General features: G+C 33.3%; 1 protein-coding gene across 1 annotated transcript; it reads right to left on the reverse strand.

The window, feature by feature from the left end:
* Positions 1 to 2,041: 2,041 nt before the first annotated feature.
* On the reverse strand, positions 2,042 to 3,497 carry LOC128158296 (uncharacterized). The gene is made up of 3 exons (XM_052821071.1): positions 3,152 to 3,497; positions 2,548 to 2,766; positions 2,042 to 2,330 (listed from the first exon to the last, which is right to left on the reverse strand). The coding sequence occupies exons 1-3, from the start codon at positions 3,495 to 3,497 to the stop codon at positions 2,077 to 2,079; spliced, it is 819 nt and encodes a 272-aa protein (XP_052677031.1). The 3' UTR covers positions 2,042 to 2,076.
* Between the last annotated feature and the right edge of the window lie 14,581 nt (positions 3,498 to 18,078).

Consider the following 18,078-nt stretch of genomic DNA (forward strand, 5'->3'; position numbering starts at 1 on the left):
AATTTAAGGAAATACCTGGTATTTTGTCAAATATACACTGACAAAAACGATTCTTTCACAATAGGTCACAATAGGATACAACGCTCACCTTAGCAACAGTGACTTCGATTCCAGCCTCTATATCAAGCATAATAAAATATATCTGGAACACCATAAAGAGTATATCTTGCTTAAAAAGCTTACTATTGTTTATATACAATACGTACAGATCGCACCAAGATCATGACAACTCGTCCTCAAAACAAGTCATCCCAGTAACCCAAACACAAGTCGCTCTAACTGAGGAGTACTCATCCCCAACTGAAGACAACTAGCTCATTATATTTTTTCTATCTGTAATACTACACACGTTTTCCCCTTTTTATCATTTCGAAGAACAATTTGTATTTTTAGGGGTTCTTTTTCTTTTTTATATTTTTCAAATTTACAAAAAAAAATGATTTTTTTTTTCATTTCATTTGTATTCCGCATATGTAGAGAGCGTATTGTGATTGATAAGTCCGGCGTCAGTCTGCCTGTCTGTTTTTCCGTCTGTCAACTTTTTATATTTTTGACTTTTTTTCAAGAACCACTTAGCCAATTTCAACCAAACCTTGCACAAAGCATCCTTAGATGAAATAAGTTCAAAGTTCCAGTTTTATTAGATTTGAAGGGTCACACCCCTGTTCAAAGGGAAATAATTAAGAATTATAAAACATGTGTTGATATCTATAAATAAAGCTTGTCCTCAAAATCCAATCAGCCAGAAAATCTGTCTCTTGTGTGAAAACATCCTCAGATAGTGTAGATTCCACTTCGCACAAGATCCCCGGAGGTAGGGTGGAGCCACCATGGGTGTCGAATTTTTACATAGAGGTATATAGCGAAAAAAATCTTTAAACATCTTCTTCTGTTGATACAATTTCTGATATTCAGGGTTGGCAAAAAGCAAGAAATACTTATATTTCCTATGATAATCAGAAATTCTGGAATTTCTCGGAAATTGCTGCTATTTTCTAGTATATACTGGAAAATAAAGTACAACTTCATGTAAGCACTGTGATTTCATCAATATTCATTGAATACCAAATTTCATGGATTTTCTTGTCATCTTTATCCACAGAATTAATATTGAAAGGATAATTTACCACAAATTACCGAATCGTTGAAACTGCAATTTTCACTTTATCCATGAAAATTGATGCCCACGAATAATTATGAAACCACATAATACGTCATAGTAATATTTATTAAATCTGAATATCAATAAATACTACTCTTTGTTAGCTATGACATTTTTATCACTCGTTAGGTATGTATGGATCCATACAGTTGTAAGAATTGAATAAAAGGATTCAATATCTGGTTTCTTTTATGTACGAATATGAAAAATGGCCAACAATAGTGTGAAAAATAAAGCTTGACTGTGTCACTTGCCCATTATGCAAAATACATAGAAGAAGCTAATTGTAATAGAGATATCATAACAGGATTTAAGCTTATTTAGTGTTTAAGTAATAGGTTATCTGCATAAATCAAAACTTCGGGTTGACAACGCTGGGCAGAAACTTGTGTTCTAGCTGCTATAAAGGAATCTTTTGGGAATATATAGCAAGGTGAATTTAAGATTCATAAAACAGACAATGAAATGACAAAACATGCTGAATTGTGTTTTTATGCTTACTGTTTTTATCTTATTTTCTTAATACAAGCCTAACATTGAACAAATCAAACAAATAAAAAAACTATTTTTTTCTTTTCCGATATTTCCAAAATTAGTAAAAATCAGTAGCATTTAACGGGAAGGGAAATTCTGGTTTGTGCTACTGGTGATTCCCAACACTGGTATTTCCATGGCTACCCTGCTCATATTGGGCTCTAATAGTTGATCAGTGGGGTTTTTGCTAATCTTACCAAAGGTTACGTACTGTCATTTCCATCTCTTTTCCGAAATTCCATTTTGTTCCCTATTTTCTTGATTTGGTCATTAATCAAAATCAAAAATATTTTAAACCCTCCGTTATTTGATTTCTATCTTATTCTAAATTGAACTAACCTGTAATATCAAAAATCGTAGCAATATTTCTTCTTCTTTTTTCAAAAATAAAGTCCGTTGACAACAAGTTCTTCAAACCCTAATGCATTGTTGCCATTATTAGCATTCGAGTCGTCTGTGATGTAGTTCAGTTGAACTATCTTCAGAGTGACGTATCTTCCATAACAAGATGGTCTGCATTCAACGACAATTATATCCCCCGTCTCACTGGGTCCTGGGTATGTGCCACAAGTAGTCATCTCTGACCAGACAGAAGAGTTTCCCACCCTTATCTCCACACTGTGAAGCCACCGACCTGTAACATGTGTAGACGTTTCATATCCGACATTGAGCCATTTTGCTAGGTTACAATTTACAATAAACTCAAGTTTCAAAGAAGTTAATATTTTGTTTTGCTTTAAGAAGTTATTTCTATAACCTTCCATGGACATTTGTTTTTCATTGTGATTTTACAATTGACATGTATTAAAGGATATACTAAATGAAAGCTTATATAACTGGAAAAAACCTACCATGGTCATCGGCGCGGTTATACATAACCACATCCCTAATGATACTAAAATTTTCAAGGTCGATCGTCACCCAGGGATACGGTTCATAATATGTGTGAAATTTTCCAGGTGCATTTTTTATCCCATCTACAAGGTAAATGAGCTTGTGGCCAGCATTTGGATAGTAATCTTCATAATTTGAACTGGCAGTGACGGGCTTATTCAAAGACAGGATTTCTGCTAATATATAATGATACAAAAAACAATAATATTTTGCATAACTCGTAATAATACCTGAAAATGAAAAATAAATGTATTCATTCATTAATCAAAATGACCCCCAATGTGGAATGATTTAAAAGAGACCAAAAATATCCATCAATGCATGACATTCGATTAAACTTATTGAATATTCATGATGATATTCTTTTTTGTTTGTAATTCGCTATTTCATTGGCTAAAAATTTCAATATTGATGTTTACATATAAAGTCTTAACGTCTTATTATTGCTAGTTCATAGTGTTATTCTTAACGAAAATTATATAAAAGAAGTATTTATTTCTTTTTCATATAAAAGTTAAAACACGAAAACAAATATGCTACATTAAATGAATCATGACTAACCTGCTCTGCTACGATATTCCCAATCGCCTCCAATATAACTTCCATTTCTATCAATTTGTGTCAAAAAAGTCCTCAATAACTTACAAGATGAATGCTGAGAGCTAAACAGATATCCAGAACATACAGAAACGCTTTGAAAACACGCCAGTGTACACGAAGCAAAGCTTAGATTAGGGATAGAGTTTATATAATACCATGCAGGCGTCGGAACAACTCCGTCGAAGGCCGCGTCTCTCTCATAACGTACGTTTACATTACAAGAACCATCTATGTAATTCCAAAAATCGGTGGTCAGAACAAACACAATCCACAAAGCCGTATATTGTAAAAGGACTGGTATATTCATGTTAATGTCAAAGTAAAAGAAGATTTTTACGTATATAATTCTTTTCTAGAAACTTACAAATAAGTAATGTTTTCAAGCTGATGACCTCTTCATGTTTTGTAGGAGAAGTTGATCAATCAAAAGTCATTTAGCTTTTTACTGCGTCTTCGCAAATCATGAATTATTCTTCAAAAGTATCTGATCATGAATAATAAAAGATGTTGAGCATTGCTTTCGTAAAAATGAATTGTGCTGTAGTTAATCTATCAAAGATTGGTTTTTATAACTTTTAAAGACTATGCGTGACGGTAATTCGTTTTGCCGGAATAGGTTTAGATCGTTATTTTATACACTAGTAATTTAAGGAAATATCTGGTGTTTTGTCAAATATAAACTAACAAACGCGATTCTTTTACAATAGGTAACAATAAGGTTACAAGGCTAACCTTAGCTACAAAAACTTCGACTACAGCCTCTATATTAAGTGTAATAAAATATATCTGGAAAACTATAAAGAGTAAATCTTGTTTAAAAAGCTTACTATTGTTTATATACAATAGGTACAGATCGCACCAAGATCATGACAACTTGTCCTCAAAACAAATTATCCCAAGTCGCTCCAATTGAGAACAACTTACCCCCAACTGAAGACAACTAGCCCCATATATTCTTTTTCTATCTGTATTACTACATACGTTTTCTCCTTTTATTATTTAGAAAAACGATTTTTTAAAGGTTTTTTGTCAATGTAATATATCTTTTTATATTCTTCACATTAACAAAAAATTAGTATTTTTTAAAATTTTATTTGTATTCAGCAAATGTAGAGAGCGTACTATGATCGATAAGTCTGGCGTTCTTCTGCCTATTTACCCGTCTGTAAACGTTTTATATTTTGGACTTTTTTTAAGAACCACTCAGCCAATTTCAACCAAACTTTGCACAAAGCATCCTTAGATAAAAAAAAGGTCAAAGTTTAATTTTTTTTTTTTTTTAGATTTAAAGGGTCACACCCCTTTCAAAGGAAAATTATTAAGAGTTATTAAAAATATCTTGATATCTTAATATGATAAAGAAATCTTATCCTCAAAAACCAATCGGCCAGAAATGATGTAATTTGTTTGAAAACTACCTCAGGTAGTGTGGATTCCACTTTGTTCAAAACAAGAACCGCAGAGGTAGGGTGGGCCACCATGGGTGTCGAATTTTGACATAAAAGTATATAGCAAAACAATTACTTAAAAATTTTCTTCTAAAAAACTGATTGGTAACAAAAGCTGTAACATGTAGAAGCATTCTAAAGTATTAAAAAATCTAGATTGATTAAATCATGATCCCAGGTGGTACGGTGGGACCACAATACAAGTAGAATATTTACATAGGAAGATAAAGAGGTAATTCTTCAAAAGTATTCTTCTAAAGAACCAATTAGCAAGAAAAGCTGTCAGTTGTTCAGAACCATTCTCAGGTATTGTATATTCTAGTTTGTTCAAACCATGATCCCCGGGTTTACGGTTGGGCCACAATGGAGGTCACAAATTTAGAAAGAAATAAATTTGGTCTTTCTTTAAAAAAAAAAATGGTAAAACGTGTTACTAACATGCAAGCATATTGACGTTTGATGATTCTCAGTTGTTTATTCTTTGGCCCTGGATAATTCTTGGGTAACATAAGAGGTTCAAAGTTTGATGAAGGTGTATATCTATATGAAAAATTGTTTAAGAAGTTTGAGAATACAATTTTCAATTCGTTATATACATTACCGAGCAGACTCAACATAACAGAAAGTAGAAACCAACTTAACGCTTGGTTTACATTCGGGGTCTCCTATGGGTATACTCTGGGTTAACTAGACCCAGAGTTAAACCTGCGTAAACACAAAGTAAATCCAAAGTGAACACATAGAGTAGACACCGATCAGATATAACTTCTGAAAGCAGATGCTACTTGTGTATTTGGAATAAACAAAGGGAGGTGTTTACAGATGGTAAGATAATAAGATAAAAGACGGTCTGCTTTGCACTTAATTGCAAAAATTGATTCCCAAAAGCAAACCCCAAGTAAACCCGTAAATGTTCAAAAAGCAGTCCCAGAGTAAACCCCGAGTAAACCCCAAAAGTAAAAACCCGGGATTAACTTGAGTCTGCTGTTGAGTTAGTTTGGGTCTGAACTGTACTATATTTATTTACTCTGCAAAAATATCAAATTGAAGTGTATAAAAAAGTCCAACTTAATTTTCATTCTTCAAGTTAGATGATCTGCAATTTTCGAGATGTTTATTTCTCAATTGTTTTGCTGAAAACTCGTAAAGGATTTTAATCTGAGGAGGAGTTGTACTGCTCTGGATTTTAAAGAGACCTGGCCCCGGGACCATACAATTTAGACAAGCTCATTTTTTATCTCAGTCTCACTTTTACAAAGGAGTATGTAGTGGAAAAGTGAGACTGAGATCAAAAGTAAGCTCGTCTAAGTTTAATGGTACCAGGCCCTGGACTGAACTGATACCTTTCTTGTTGCTACATTTGAGATATGGGTATCCGCTTCTTACCTCTGTATGGAATATTTAAGAAAGGTGGGACAATTATCGAAATCCTTTAGTAAGCATGAATCATCCGTGGTTGTTTTTTACATTGCTGCTATCGCTACCCTGATGCCGTACCATACTCTACTTTCAAAGCATTCTTTGATTCAAATACTGATATTCAGGGTTGGCAGAAAGCAGGAAATGATTATATTTCCTATGATAATTTTTCAGAAACTGCTGGTATTTTCTAGTGAATACTGGAAAATAAAGTACAACTTCGTGTAAAAACTGTGTTTCGTCAATATTCATTGAATACCAAATTTTTTTTGAATTTTGTTGCAATGTTTATCCGTGAGTTAATATTGATAAGATAATTTACCACAAATTAACGTATCCTTGAGACTGCAATTTTCACTTTATCCATGACAATTGATGCTAACGAATAATAATGAAACCACAGTATACGTCAAAGAAATATTTATTAAATCTGAATGTAAATAAATACTAACCTTTGTTAGCTATGAGATTCGTATCACTCGTTAGGTATGGATGGATCCATACAATTGTAAAATTTGAATGATAGGATTCAATTTCTGGTTTCTTTTATGTACGAATATGAAAATGGCCAACAAAAGTGTGAAAAATAAAGTGTGACTTTGTCACTTGCCCATTATGCAAAATACATAGAAGAAGTTAATTATAGTAGAATAATCTTAACAGTATTTATCCATCATTGATAATGTTAAAAAAAGACCATTCCTGCAAAAAACATTACTCCATGTTTATTCCCATGAAATAATTAACCTATATCTGCTCGAAATTTAACCACCTGAGCCCTTCATCCCTGTACAGTAAAAATCACAAACCAAATAGGTATGTTGTACTCTGCTACTTATGTGACTTTATCATTTAACCAAATTTGGTTTGAAATAATCAGAAAAATAACAATAGATGATTATTTAACAATAATTCATAAGTTTACAAAATTAATCATAAAATTTTGAATATTTGATTCTCTATGCCATAATATTTTACAACTAGAATAATCCATAACTCCCATTCACTACTGAATTCAAAATCAACTGATATTCCCAAATATTGACTGACATTGTCTGACATCCACTGTACATTGACTGTACCTCACTGTACATTTCACTGACTTACACTGTACCCCACTGTACCCCACTGTACATTTCTACTGAACAGCACTGTATCCCACTGTACACCACTGTACAGTCCTACTGACTTCCACTGTACCCCACTGTACGCCACTGTACAGGGCACTGACCAGCACTGTACCCCACTGTACGCCACTGTACCGGGCACTGACCATCACTGTACCCTCACTGTACGGCACTGTACTACATTTTTGTATTAATTTGAGAAAAAAATCAGATTTTTAAATCTTCAGTATATTTTTTTATCTTCGATATTTATTTTTATTATGCTGTATAAAGCATTATTATTATGTATACAGATAACTTGACAGAAGAATGCAACAGGTCGTACAATTTATTTAATACGTTTTCTTTATTAATAAATGTCTATTGTTATTGAATGTTACGATCATAAAAGTATGATAATTCCCCTAGCTATAAGGTGAAAGTATTGAATTTTACATGTTGAATCTGATTATTAAAAAAGTGCATGTCATTATGTTCACTCTGCCAGTCATTTGAAAATACCCCCCCCCCCCCCCCAAAAAAAAAACCAGCAAGGTTACATAATCATTTCTTATTCATGATACATGACAAGCCCGCGTTTAAATGATCGGGTTGTTAATTCTCTGTGTCTTATAAGCTGCGTTTTAGCCACTAAAAACAGTCAAACACAGAATCCACAAAATCTATGTTGGAAGTGGCGGTTGTGATGCCGTAAGGGGATTTTAACGTGCTTATCCCTTTCTGACTCGGGGCCTCAAGTTTTAGCACTAGAAAATTCATGAATGAGAGAGAGAGAGAGAGAAAGAGAGAGATCCATTTATCAGAAATCGATTAGAATAATGACATTGATTGTCTATTAATCTGCTTCGTTTACATATCGATTATTTTTCTTTATGTCTTACGTTTATTTTTGCCAACCAACCCCGTGGTTTAAAAAAATATCTGCCAACTTTAAGTCGAAAAATGAAATGTAATAATATGGATAATATCACCCCCCCCCCCCTTTTTCTTCCCGAATCCGCTTGATACCCCTTGCAGTACTGTGTAATGTCGAAACGATTCATCTTAAAGTAATCGGTTATAAAAAATTAATGCATTTTTTTTAAATTTTGACCTCGGTGTGTAATCACAATTAAATAGATATAATAAATCCCACTTTTGTGCAAACATTACGTGAAACTAGTCCTACATGTAAGTAAATTATAATAATCTTATAAGACAGATTTTAAATGATTATGATCCCAATGCACCCGGCAACCATAATGATTTTTTTTAATCAAAAGTGAAAATTCAGATTTTTTGTTTTAACAGTGTATTTCCCCGACGTTTACATCTATTTATTCCTAGGCCCCAACACATATACACAGGTGGTCAGTTTTCACACCTTGACACAGTCACCCGGCCGTGTGTATAGTCTGAGCCTTTGTTAGTTCCGGGTTTTTCGTTGTTCCCAGACAGACAAAAGATTTTTTTCTGTAGACATACACAAAGAAGGAGACAGTACACTGTCGATATAAAATATTACTTTTAGCGTTGACTTTCAATCAGTAAGAATTTTTAAGACAATCATTGAATAACGAACTTCAAATCATTTGAATCCATGGACATTATCCCGAAATTAAAGATAAATACATACTTTAATTTTTTCAATGCCAATATGTAGATTTAGCCGCTGTCAACATTACTACATGTTACCGGTAGTACTTAATTTAAATACTAAAAATATTCGTACGTTAGCATGGAGAGAGAGAGAGCGAGAGAGAAAGAGCGAGAGAGAGAGAGAGAGAGAGAGAGAGAGAGAGAGATTTTATAGAAGATTCAAAATGTTTGCTATGATACAATATACCGGTTTCAGTAAATGAAGAAAAAAAACAGAAGAAAAAACGAACGATCGTTTTAAAGGCCGAACTTTTTTACCGGGTGGTAAATGTCAGGGGAAGGCGGGGCTTAATTTCTAAAGGTGTGAAAGCCTCCGGGGACGGAAGTCTACATGCGATCGTGAACGCTGCTAATCACTATACACAGGAAGCAAAAATTACACAAGATATAAATAATAAGTCAGAATTCGTCATAGTTTGAATATCTTTTTGTTTTAATGACCATACGAAGCGATTTTATACGGAAATGTCGTCCGAGCACGTGTGTAAAGCACAATTAAAAATGTCAGTAAACTAATTCTGCTTTAAAGATTTAACTCAGTTCATTGTGTTTAGCACTTGACATTGTTTAAGACGTTAATTTTAACAAAGATAATTGTATAAGAAAATCATACGATCAGTAAAAATATTCACTTGAATGTAAAGGCAGCCATTATACGATGACAACCGGTGCCGGACATCTCATCGAAAGACAACTCGCCGAATGCGACAACTCATCGAAAGTCAACTAATCGAAAATAAAACTCATCGACGTGACATGACAACAAATGGAGTTCGTTTTCCATGGAGTGACGTTTTCGTGCAACAAGTTCCAATTGAGTGTATAATCAGTAAATACAGCTTTAATAGCTCATAAGTTTGTTTTAAAAAGGAAACTTTTGTATGCATGTTTTGGGCTGCATGCTCATTTATCGTCGTGAAATTTTTTAGGTCATATACATTCAACATGAATCAAAAATAAATTGCGTATTTTCAATTACTGAATGATAAAACTATTTTTCTCATTTATCCGACCCTGACACAATTCACTTAATACGGAAAGAGAAAACAAACATGTTTGCCTATTAATTAAGGTGCGCGGGGGGGGGGAAGAATAGTTGCAACATGAGAGAGAGAGAGAGAGAGAGAGAGAGAGAGAGAGAGAGAGAGAGAGAGAGAGAGAAGGGAAGGAGGGGGTATATTTGCATTTTTAATTTAACACAAAACTTATTGTGATATCAGCGACTGGGGGGGGGGGGGGTGAGGATTTATAAATGTTTAACATGTTTAATATCCGACTTGATTTAAATAATAAAAAACGCATCTAAAATGATTAATATAAAGAGTATTTCGTTTGTTCATACATGTTATGTTTTTTAAAAACATATATTTCAAATGGATTTAATAATCTAAAGACCACAAATACCCTTATAAGGGAATTACATAATATCTTGAACAAGGTGTCAGACTGACAATTTACAAGGTTGAATATTGGGACATTCACACCTTTTGATCTACTGAAAGTATGTATACTATACACAGATACTGACTCGCTGATCGCCCTGTGAAGTAAAACTTCAAAGACATTTTATAGTCCAGACCAGTTATCTTCTCTCTTTTGAAAAAAAAGTCAGTATGTTGAGCAATATGGTGGAATTTTTTTTTATCGTTGAAAAAGTTGTCCCTCCTCCACATATATGTTACATTAAAGTTTTAAAATTCAGATAATTTAAAACTATCTATAGATTGTAATTCATAGTTTTAAATTCTCTTAATTTTAAAACTTTAATGTAACATATATACTAATATTTATGTGACAATATTGATTAAATGAAATTAATTGTAAAGAAAAATCAACTAGATATTTAGGAACTGTTACTAAAACATTGATTTTGAAATATACAAAAATATTTTCCCCCTTTTATTGAATAAGTTGCTATATTTTGTATAATAATTGGATTCCAAGTTTTAAGATAAATACATGCGTGGATCGGAGGATGGAGGGTGGGGGTCAGAGGATAATTTAATTTTTTTAAACTTACATAGTACAACTATCCAAAATATGTCTAAGCTCCCCAAGAAAACAAGTATCCCTGCCCTTTCCCTGGAAAGAATTCTGACCGCGCATGTAATTATATACGAACTTGGAGAAATAGAAGCCCATTTTCTCTCTTGTAAGCAATAGGAAAGAATCATAACAAATCCAGATTTTGGTCTCAAATAAAGTAAATATTCAATTCATTGTTTAAACATAATAACTTATAAAAACTAGGTACAGTGGGTTACAGTGGTGTACAGTATTTGTCAGTACCCTGTACAGTGGGGTACAGTGGGGAACAGTGCTGGTCAGTGCCCCGTACAGTGGTGTACAGTGAGGTACAGTGCTGGTCAGTGGGTAGGTACTGTGCTGTCCAGTGGAGTACAGTGGAGTACAGTGGCTCTGTACTGTGGGGTACAGTGGGATACAGTGTGGTACAGTAGCTCTGTACAGTGGGTGTACAGTGGATTTACAGTAGGGTACAGTGGTTATACAGTAGATGTCAGACAATGTCAGTCAATTTTTGGGAATATCAGTGGATTTTGAATTCAGTAGTGATTACTCATGTATTCAATGATGTGATTGATTAGATAATTTATGCAAAACATAAGCCTTGTAGTGTGAAAGCGACATGCTTAATAAGAAATAAAAATACACAATAATTTTTTTTTTATATACATGTTCTTGAAAAAGGAAGTGGAGAGGTGGAAGTGGTTTAAAGATCGGTTTGAAAATTTTTAATGCTTCGCTATTGGCGCCCTGAAAGAAACTGGGAACTCACTTTTTTTATAATGACGCTTCCAAAATTTTACCGCGAAATAATTCATTGGTTACATCCAGTGACGTTGATTTGGTGTCCATTTATGCAGATACTGTATAACTTTGACAATACCGCAGGAAAGATAAGTCTCGGAAACTTAACAGAAATTTTAAATATGCATACAATATTTTAAGAAATCTTAAAATTCTTTTAAGATTGTTTTGTTTTTAAATAATAAGTAATCTGAAAAAACACAAAACTTCGGGGTGAGAAAGCTGGACGGAGCCCTGTATTCTAGTTGCTATATAGGAATCTTTTGGGAAGAGATAACAAGTTGAATTTAAAATTGATAAACCAGACAATGCAATAACAAAACATGCTGAATTGTGTTTTAATGCTAACTGTTTATAACTTATTTTCCAAATATATGTTTAACATTGAACAAATCAAACAAATAAAGAATGAATTTATTCTCTTCCCCGGTATCTCCAAGTTCAGTAAAAATCAGTAGCATTTACCGGAACGGGAAATTCTCGTTATAACTACTGATGATTCCTAACACCGGTGTTTCCAGGCTACCCTGCTCATATTTGGCTCTAATAATTGATCATTGAGCTTTCTGCTAATCTCACCAAAGCCTATGTACTGTTATTTTCATCTTTTGAGTTTTTAAGGTCTTCCACTTTCGAGCGGAAAACTTTAATATTATTCTAAAAATATTCAGATTTCTTCTTATTTTTTTTCTTCTAGACGCCAACTTTGATCCTTAATATCTCACTGGTTTGTTCACCGATTGTTTTGAAATTTTTAGGTCCGATAACATGCCGCACAGTGTTGTCATTTCATGTTTTACTTGATGAAAATCCTTATCCGGATTTGAACTATTCTAAAATTTCACGACTTCTTTTGTCAAATGGTTTTAGCTTTAACGATGACTGGCAGAGTCTCAAAGATGGGGAATCAGATACATTGAAATGGGTCAAGACATATTTTATTTTTTATTTAAATGCAAATAAAAGGAGAGGTATATGTGTTAAAACAGATGTTAGAAAAAATTGCAAAAAAATCACGTATTTTTCGTTTTAGTTTTCTACCTGATAATAATTTGATATAAGATGTTTATCAAAAATTGTAGGAGTTACCGAGACCTTGATTCGGTATGAAGAAAAAGGGGCTGGCCTCTATAATTAAGGAGTTATAGGCTTAAAAATTTGTTTGTTAATAACTTGTAAAGGAATAACAATTTCTAAAGCATTATTGAAGCAAAGTTGTAAAAAAAAGTTTCTGTCAGTTTGGTTTATTTTCATGAGGTTGTGTACATTTAAGAAGTTATGAAAGGGCTTCTTGTAATGTACAAACTGATACATGCAGCGAGTACAGATGATTCCACATTAAATTCCCAAATGATTTTTTATTCATATGTACATTTTCATTTCATAAAGATGAACTTCTTTGACCTTATTTTTCTTGTTTGTTTCAAAACTGTGCTTCTCTCTATATATAGATGCATAATTGTTTCAGTACTGGGAGATGTGTTAATAAAATTGTTCCAATGTATATTAATTAAACTCAACTTTCATACAAAACACGGCCGTTATATAAACGATATTTGTATTACTGACATTACAAATGAACGCTGGCAATTTAAACAAGCACGGGATTGATTCCGATAGAACGCTTTCTTTTAATTAAAATAATAACAGAATACTGATTAGCGATAAAGATACTATTATCATCGTAGAGATGATTTTAAAATGTGAACTTTATATTCGACTACGAGGGTTGTTCGGAAATTATTGAGACATTTACTCTTATTTCCTTGGGGGAAAAGATAAACCCTTGAAATTTCACCAAAATGTACATCAAGATAGAGTTTATCAATGTAAAAAATTTATTGTCCATAGCATGATAAGATCATTCCTGGTAAGCAGACCAAGTTGCCATCGCCCAGTGACCCGGAGCAACCGCAAACTTACCGCAACGTCATTTTAACGCTTCTAATTGATCCTATGTTTTAAACAGCTAACAAACAAAGGGAAATTAGAATTAATTCTTCATTTCTCATTTTTTGTTTACATTTCAAGATGTCAACATTCGCATATTCCCTCCATTCTTGAATTTTGTGGGGAAAAATCTGGTCATTTCTAACCAAAGGTCAAATTACTGTGAACCTACTCCTACCGTGATTCTGTGTACATATTTTTGAACTGTTGACATCAGTTAGTGTGTAAAAAGTACTTGTTATTTAGTCACTTTGTCTGTATTCTAGCTAAACAATTAGTGAAAAAAGACGATAAACTGAAGTTCTTTTATCCCTTGTCATCGTATAGTTTTTGTTAAAGCAACTGTGTGGCATTAAAAGGTCTTTTTCAGAATATTTCCATCAATGATGTATATTTGCTGCGCCGCCTTGACGTCAAATTTCTATATACCGTCGTTTTCAAATTCCTATTGCTTGGTAAATATATCTGTACTATATCCGTATTTCATCTCAAACACTAGTGAAACTTGATCAAACGTTAGTCACAATGAATAGCAAAATGGACATATATAATCTGATTTCTTTTAGTATAAGCTGCAAGTTTGCAGACACTTAGATAAACGATGTTTTAGTTTTCTTATTCTCCGAGTTTATGCTTGCGCCGGGTACCCCGACCACCGATTTGTTTATCTTCTGTTGTAAACAAAATATTGAACATTTTTTTAAATATTACTGTCTTTAATTATTTGTAAAGGTTTCTTCAATGTTCATGCCAATTTTCACCCTAATTCGTCACTTAGAAATGGAAATATCCGTGTTGTCTCAATAATTTCCGAACAACCCTCGTATATTACTATTTGAATCCAAAGCCGCTAATTTTAAGTTACGGTTTTTAGGGATATTTATTATGACTCGCCCCGCGTTTCGCGTTTTTTAACTATTTGCAAAACATCTATAAACGAAATTATCAAATAGCCTTCATCAGCAATTTGTAAATCATGTAGTAATACACAATTTTAATGAGGTAATTAAAATTGTGATTTACAAATGTACTCGCTATCTACCGTGGAAAAAAGACATGCTTGGAAAAAAAATGTTGTTTAATGTTCGTCAAATACACAGCATATTTGATGCACATTTAACATTTTCGATTGCTTCTACAGCCGTAGCAATCGAAAATAATTAACAGATTGTATATTGATAAATTGACTTCTTAACAAACATTCAGACCTGCAATGTGTTTTTTACAAATTTTAGAAAATGTAGATTCAATGATTGAATTCTTTACCATCTTCCGTTCTGTGTATTTTGAACAACGATCTCCATATAGCCATATTAATAAACACTTTAAGTGTTGAATTTTTAAAAGATTCTGTGTACATGCAAAGCAATGCAATGCTAGGGCTATTTAAAGGGATATTTAAATCGAACAATGTATATGGTGAGGGCCAGCCGGCTACAGACTTGCAGCTAACACTACCTTTAAAAATACATTTAAGAATTTGCCACTGTTTATAAATCACTGGATGAAAAATAAAGTTTCAGCAAAACTGAAACTATATGGAAACCTTGCTGAAACTTGAAGTTGAAGTTTCATGTATAGTTTCCGCAATGCGGAAACCATTATATCGATTCAGCAAGTATCCGTTAGGTTTCAGTCAGCAGAAACTTTAGTCTAAGATTCCTGATGGTTTCCGCAATGCGGAAACTAAATTTGAATCGTGTGAAAAGTTGTGTAAATTATTATGGAAATACCAATCAGTTTCAGAACATTTCCGCTAGGTTTCAGTATGCTGAAACTTTAAGTTAAGATTCCAAATGGTTTACGCATTGCTGAAACTATTACTAAAATTGATTTTCAACAGGTTTAAGTTTAAGTCTAGCCTAATGATAATGAATCCGTATAGTAAGGTTTCAGCGCGACTGAAACTATATGTATACATGTAACTATCTTCAAATGTGCCAAATAAGGCGATTAAGAACCTTACTAAGTAATTAATTGAATTTGAAAAGAAAAACTGATGTCTGATCTTGTTTAATGCATATGATGAAATCATTAAACTTAGGTACTCGGGCACGTGTATACATGTGTATACATTCTTTGTCCAGGTGACCTCCTCTGTGATTTTCCTGTATATTCTGTGTGGATTGCAAGGTTTTTTCTGTCAGGAGTGAACAAAAGACTGTTACATAACATATACACAGTACGAAGCGTGAGTTTATATCTGGAGCCGGCGGGAATTTTTTTTCAATTTGTGTGCACCTGAGTTAGTAAAACTGATAAGTAAATTATAATTATTTAGTAAAAGAATCTAGCTAGTTGTATATCGCAAACAGTGTATGAAGAAGTATTTTACTTAATACACTCAATAAATTAATATACCTATTTTGTAAGACTCCTTCTTAAATCATTTAGTTATCATTTGAATGAACCTTGCGGTACAGTAACTAATTAAGCAAACAAATTAAGGTAAAGTCGTTGTAAATTTTTACAAATCGTACAAAATATTCGTACAACCTGAAGTTTAGAGCTAATTCATTTCTTTTTTAATACCACGCCAACAGATGTACACAGGAATTATTTTTTACAAATTCTACAGTTGATAATAACAAGTAAAACCCACTTGGAGTTTGAGTCTAATATAATAATTGTTTAATTATTTACATGCATTTCAGACTTTACTACATGTATGACTGTATCATGATTCACTGGCGTCGGAAGCAAATTGAAAGGTGGGGGGGGGGGGGCTAGACTAATCCTCAGAAATATTGAGGAAAAACCCTAAAAAAAAAAAACTAATTCCCAAAATCATGAAAATCCTTATCCGTGGGGGGGGGGGGGGGGGTATACCTATACTATATACTTCCGAAAATAAATAATAAATTTCCCTACCCAAATTTTTTTCCCCCAAATCATGAAATTCCTAATCCGTGTCGGGGGGGGGGGGGGGGGGGGCTAGTTTATCTATTACTCCAACTTCGCAATCTTTCAAGGTAAATTTAGGAACAATTACATTTCCGGCGAGAAAAAGTGGGGGGGGGGGGGGGCTATGTGCTTATTGGTTAAGTCTAACTTTGCACTAAGCCCCCCCCCCCCCCCCTAGCCCCCCCCCCCCCCCCCCGGTTCGACGCCTATGTGATTCGTGCATTTCTATACTTTGTATTTACTTTCTGTACTGTAAACACAGATATTGATACATGTTTATGAAACATGCACATGTTTCTGTTATAAGATATAATAAGCATTATTCATAATTTTACTGAAGTTATACGTTATATTACAAAATCAGTTTAAAATCCAGCACTAGCCATGTGGTGCACGTGATTTTAATCCCATTTTTAAAATTTGATTATACATTCGTATACATTTGATGTAGAAAGTATACCAAATAATTAAAATTTTATTTTGTTTATATATCAGTCCGACGTGTACGTCTTACTTCCCGGCTTGTTTAACGCGTTTGTATTTTAATTTCATAAGTATTCTTAACGTACTGTTCATCGTATGACCAATCAGTGCACATGTGTAACTGTAAAATAATTGCCATCAATTCATCGTAGTTGTAAATTCACCGTAAGGGGGGAAAAACTGTTAACCGGACCCCGTTAATTGATCGGCATCTAATTATATTTGTGATTTCTGTGTGTTCATGCAGAACCTGCTCTGTGATGAACATAATATTTTCACACCTCTATATTTTGAATAAGAATATGACCGTGCTTAGAATCGCGGTGAAAATTGGACAAGTCAAGACTAACTTGTCAGTAAACTATATATGGCTCTATTATAATCATCAGTACATGTAAATAAAATATAGTTAAAGACAAAATCTGCTACATATGTCTCAGTAAAACATGTTTAATTTCATAAGACATTTGTAAACAAACGGTCGGCCATTTTTTTTTTGGTTAATCACGTGTTACAAATACAATTGTAACAAACACACGCCAATGCTTTGTCGTATTTAACCAGGAAATACTGACTCCGACAGTTCTTATCTAAAATAAATATACATGTAAAAAGTATACTATTCGGTAAAAAATGATAATTTTGATTAAACATTATTCATTTTAAACTATCCCAAGATGCACTTTTCCAAGATTTAGGGGGTTCTGATTGGTCAGTATTGGCGCACTTTATGATTCCGAGCGAAGGTTAAAATGGACAAGAAGGTGCTGTTGTAAAATGGAGAATTGAGAAGCATTAATAGCCTCTACAACAAGGAGATAATGCAGGAACGACGAACTCATGTCAAGGTAACTTAATTCATAATATAGATACTCCCAATAACATTTTCAAGGCTCTAATTTATCTCTCATTTGTAAACGAGATCTCGCGCCATCAAATCAAGATGGCGTCATTTTTTCAAACTTGGTTCGGCGTTTTATTTTTTATTACCGTATCTCTTTTAAATATACGTTTTGACCAAGTTAACCATTAACCAACTTATGCATGATAATCATGATTATCCAGGGTATACACATATATAATTATATAA

Source organism: Crassostrea angulata, chromosome 8 (genome assembly GCF_025612915.1).
Source record: "Crassostrea angulata isolate pt1a10 chromosome 8, ASM2561291v2, whole genome shotgun sequence".
In the NCBI taxonomy this organism is placed as follows: domain Eukaryota; kingdom Metazoa; phylum Mollusca; class Bivalvia; order Ostreida; family Ostreidae; genus Magallana; species Magallana angulata.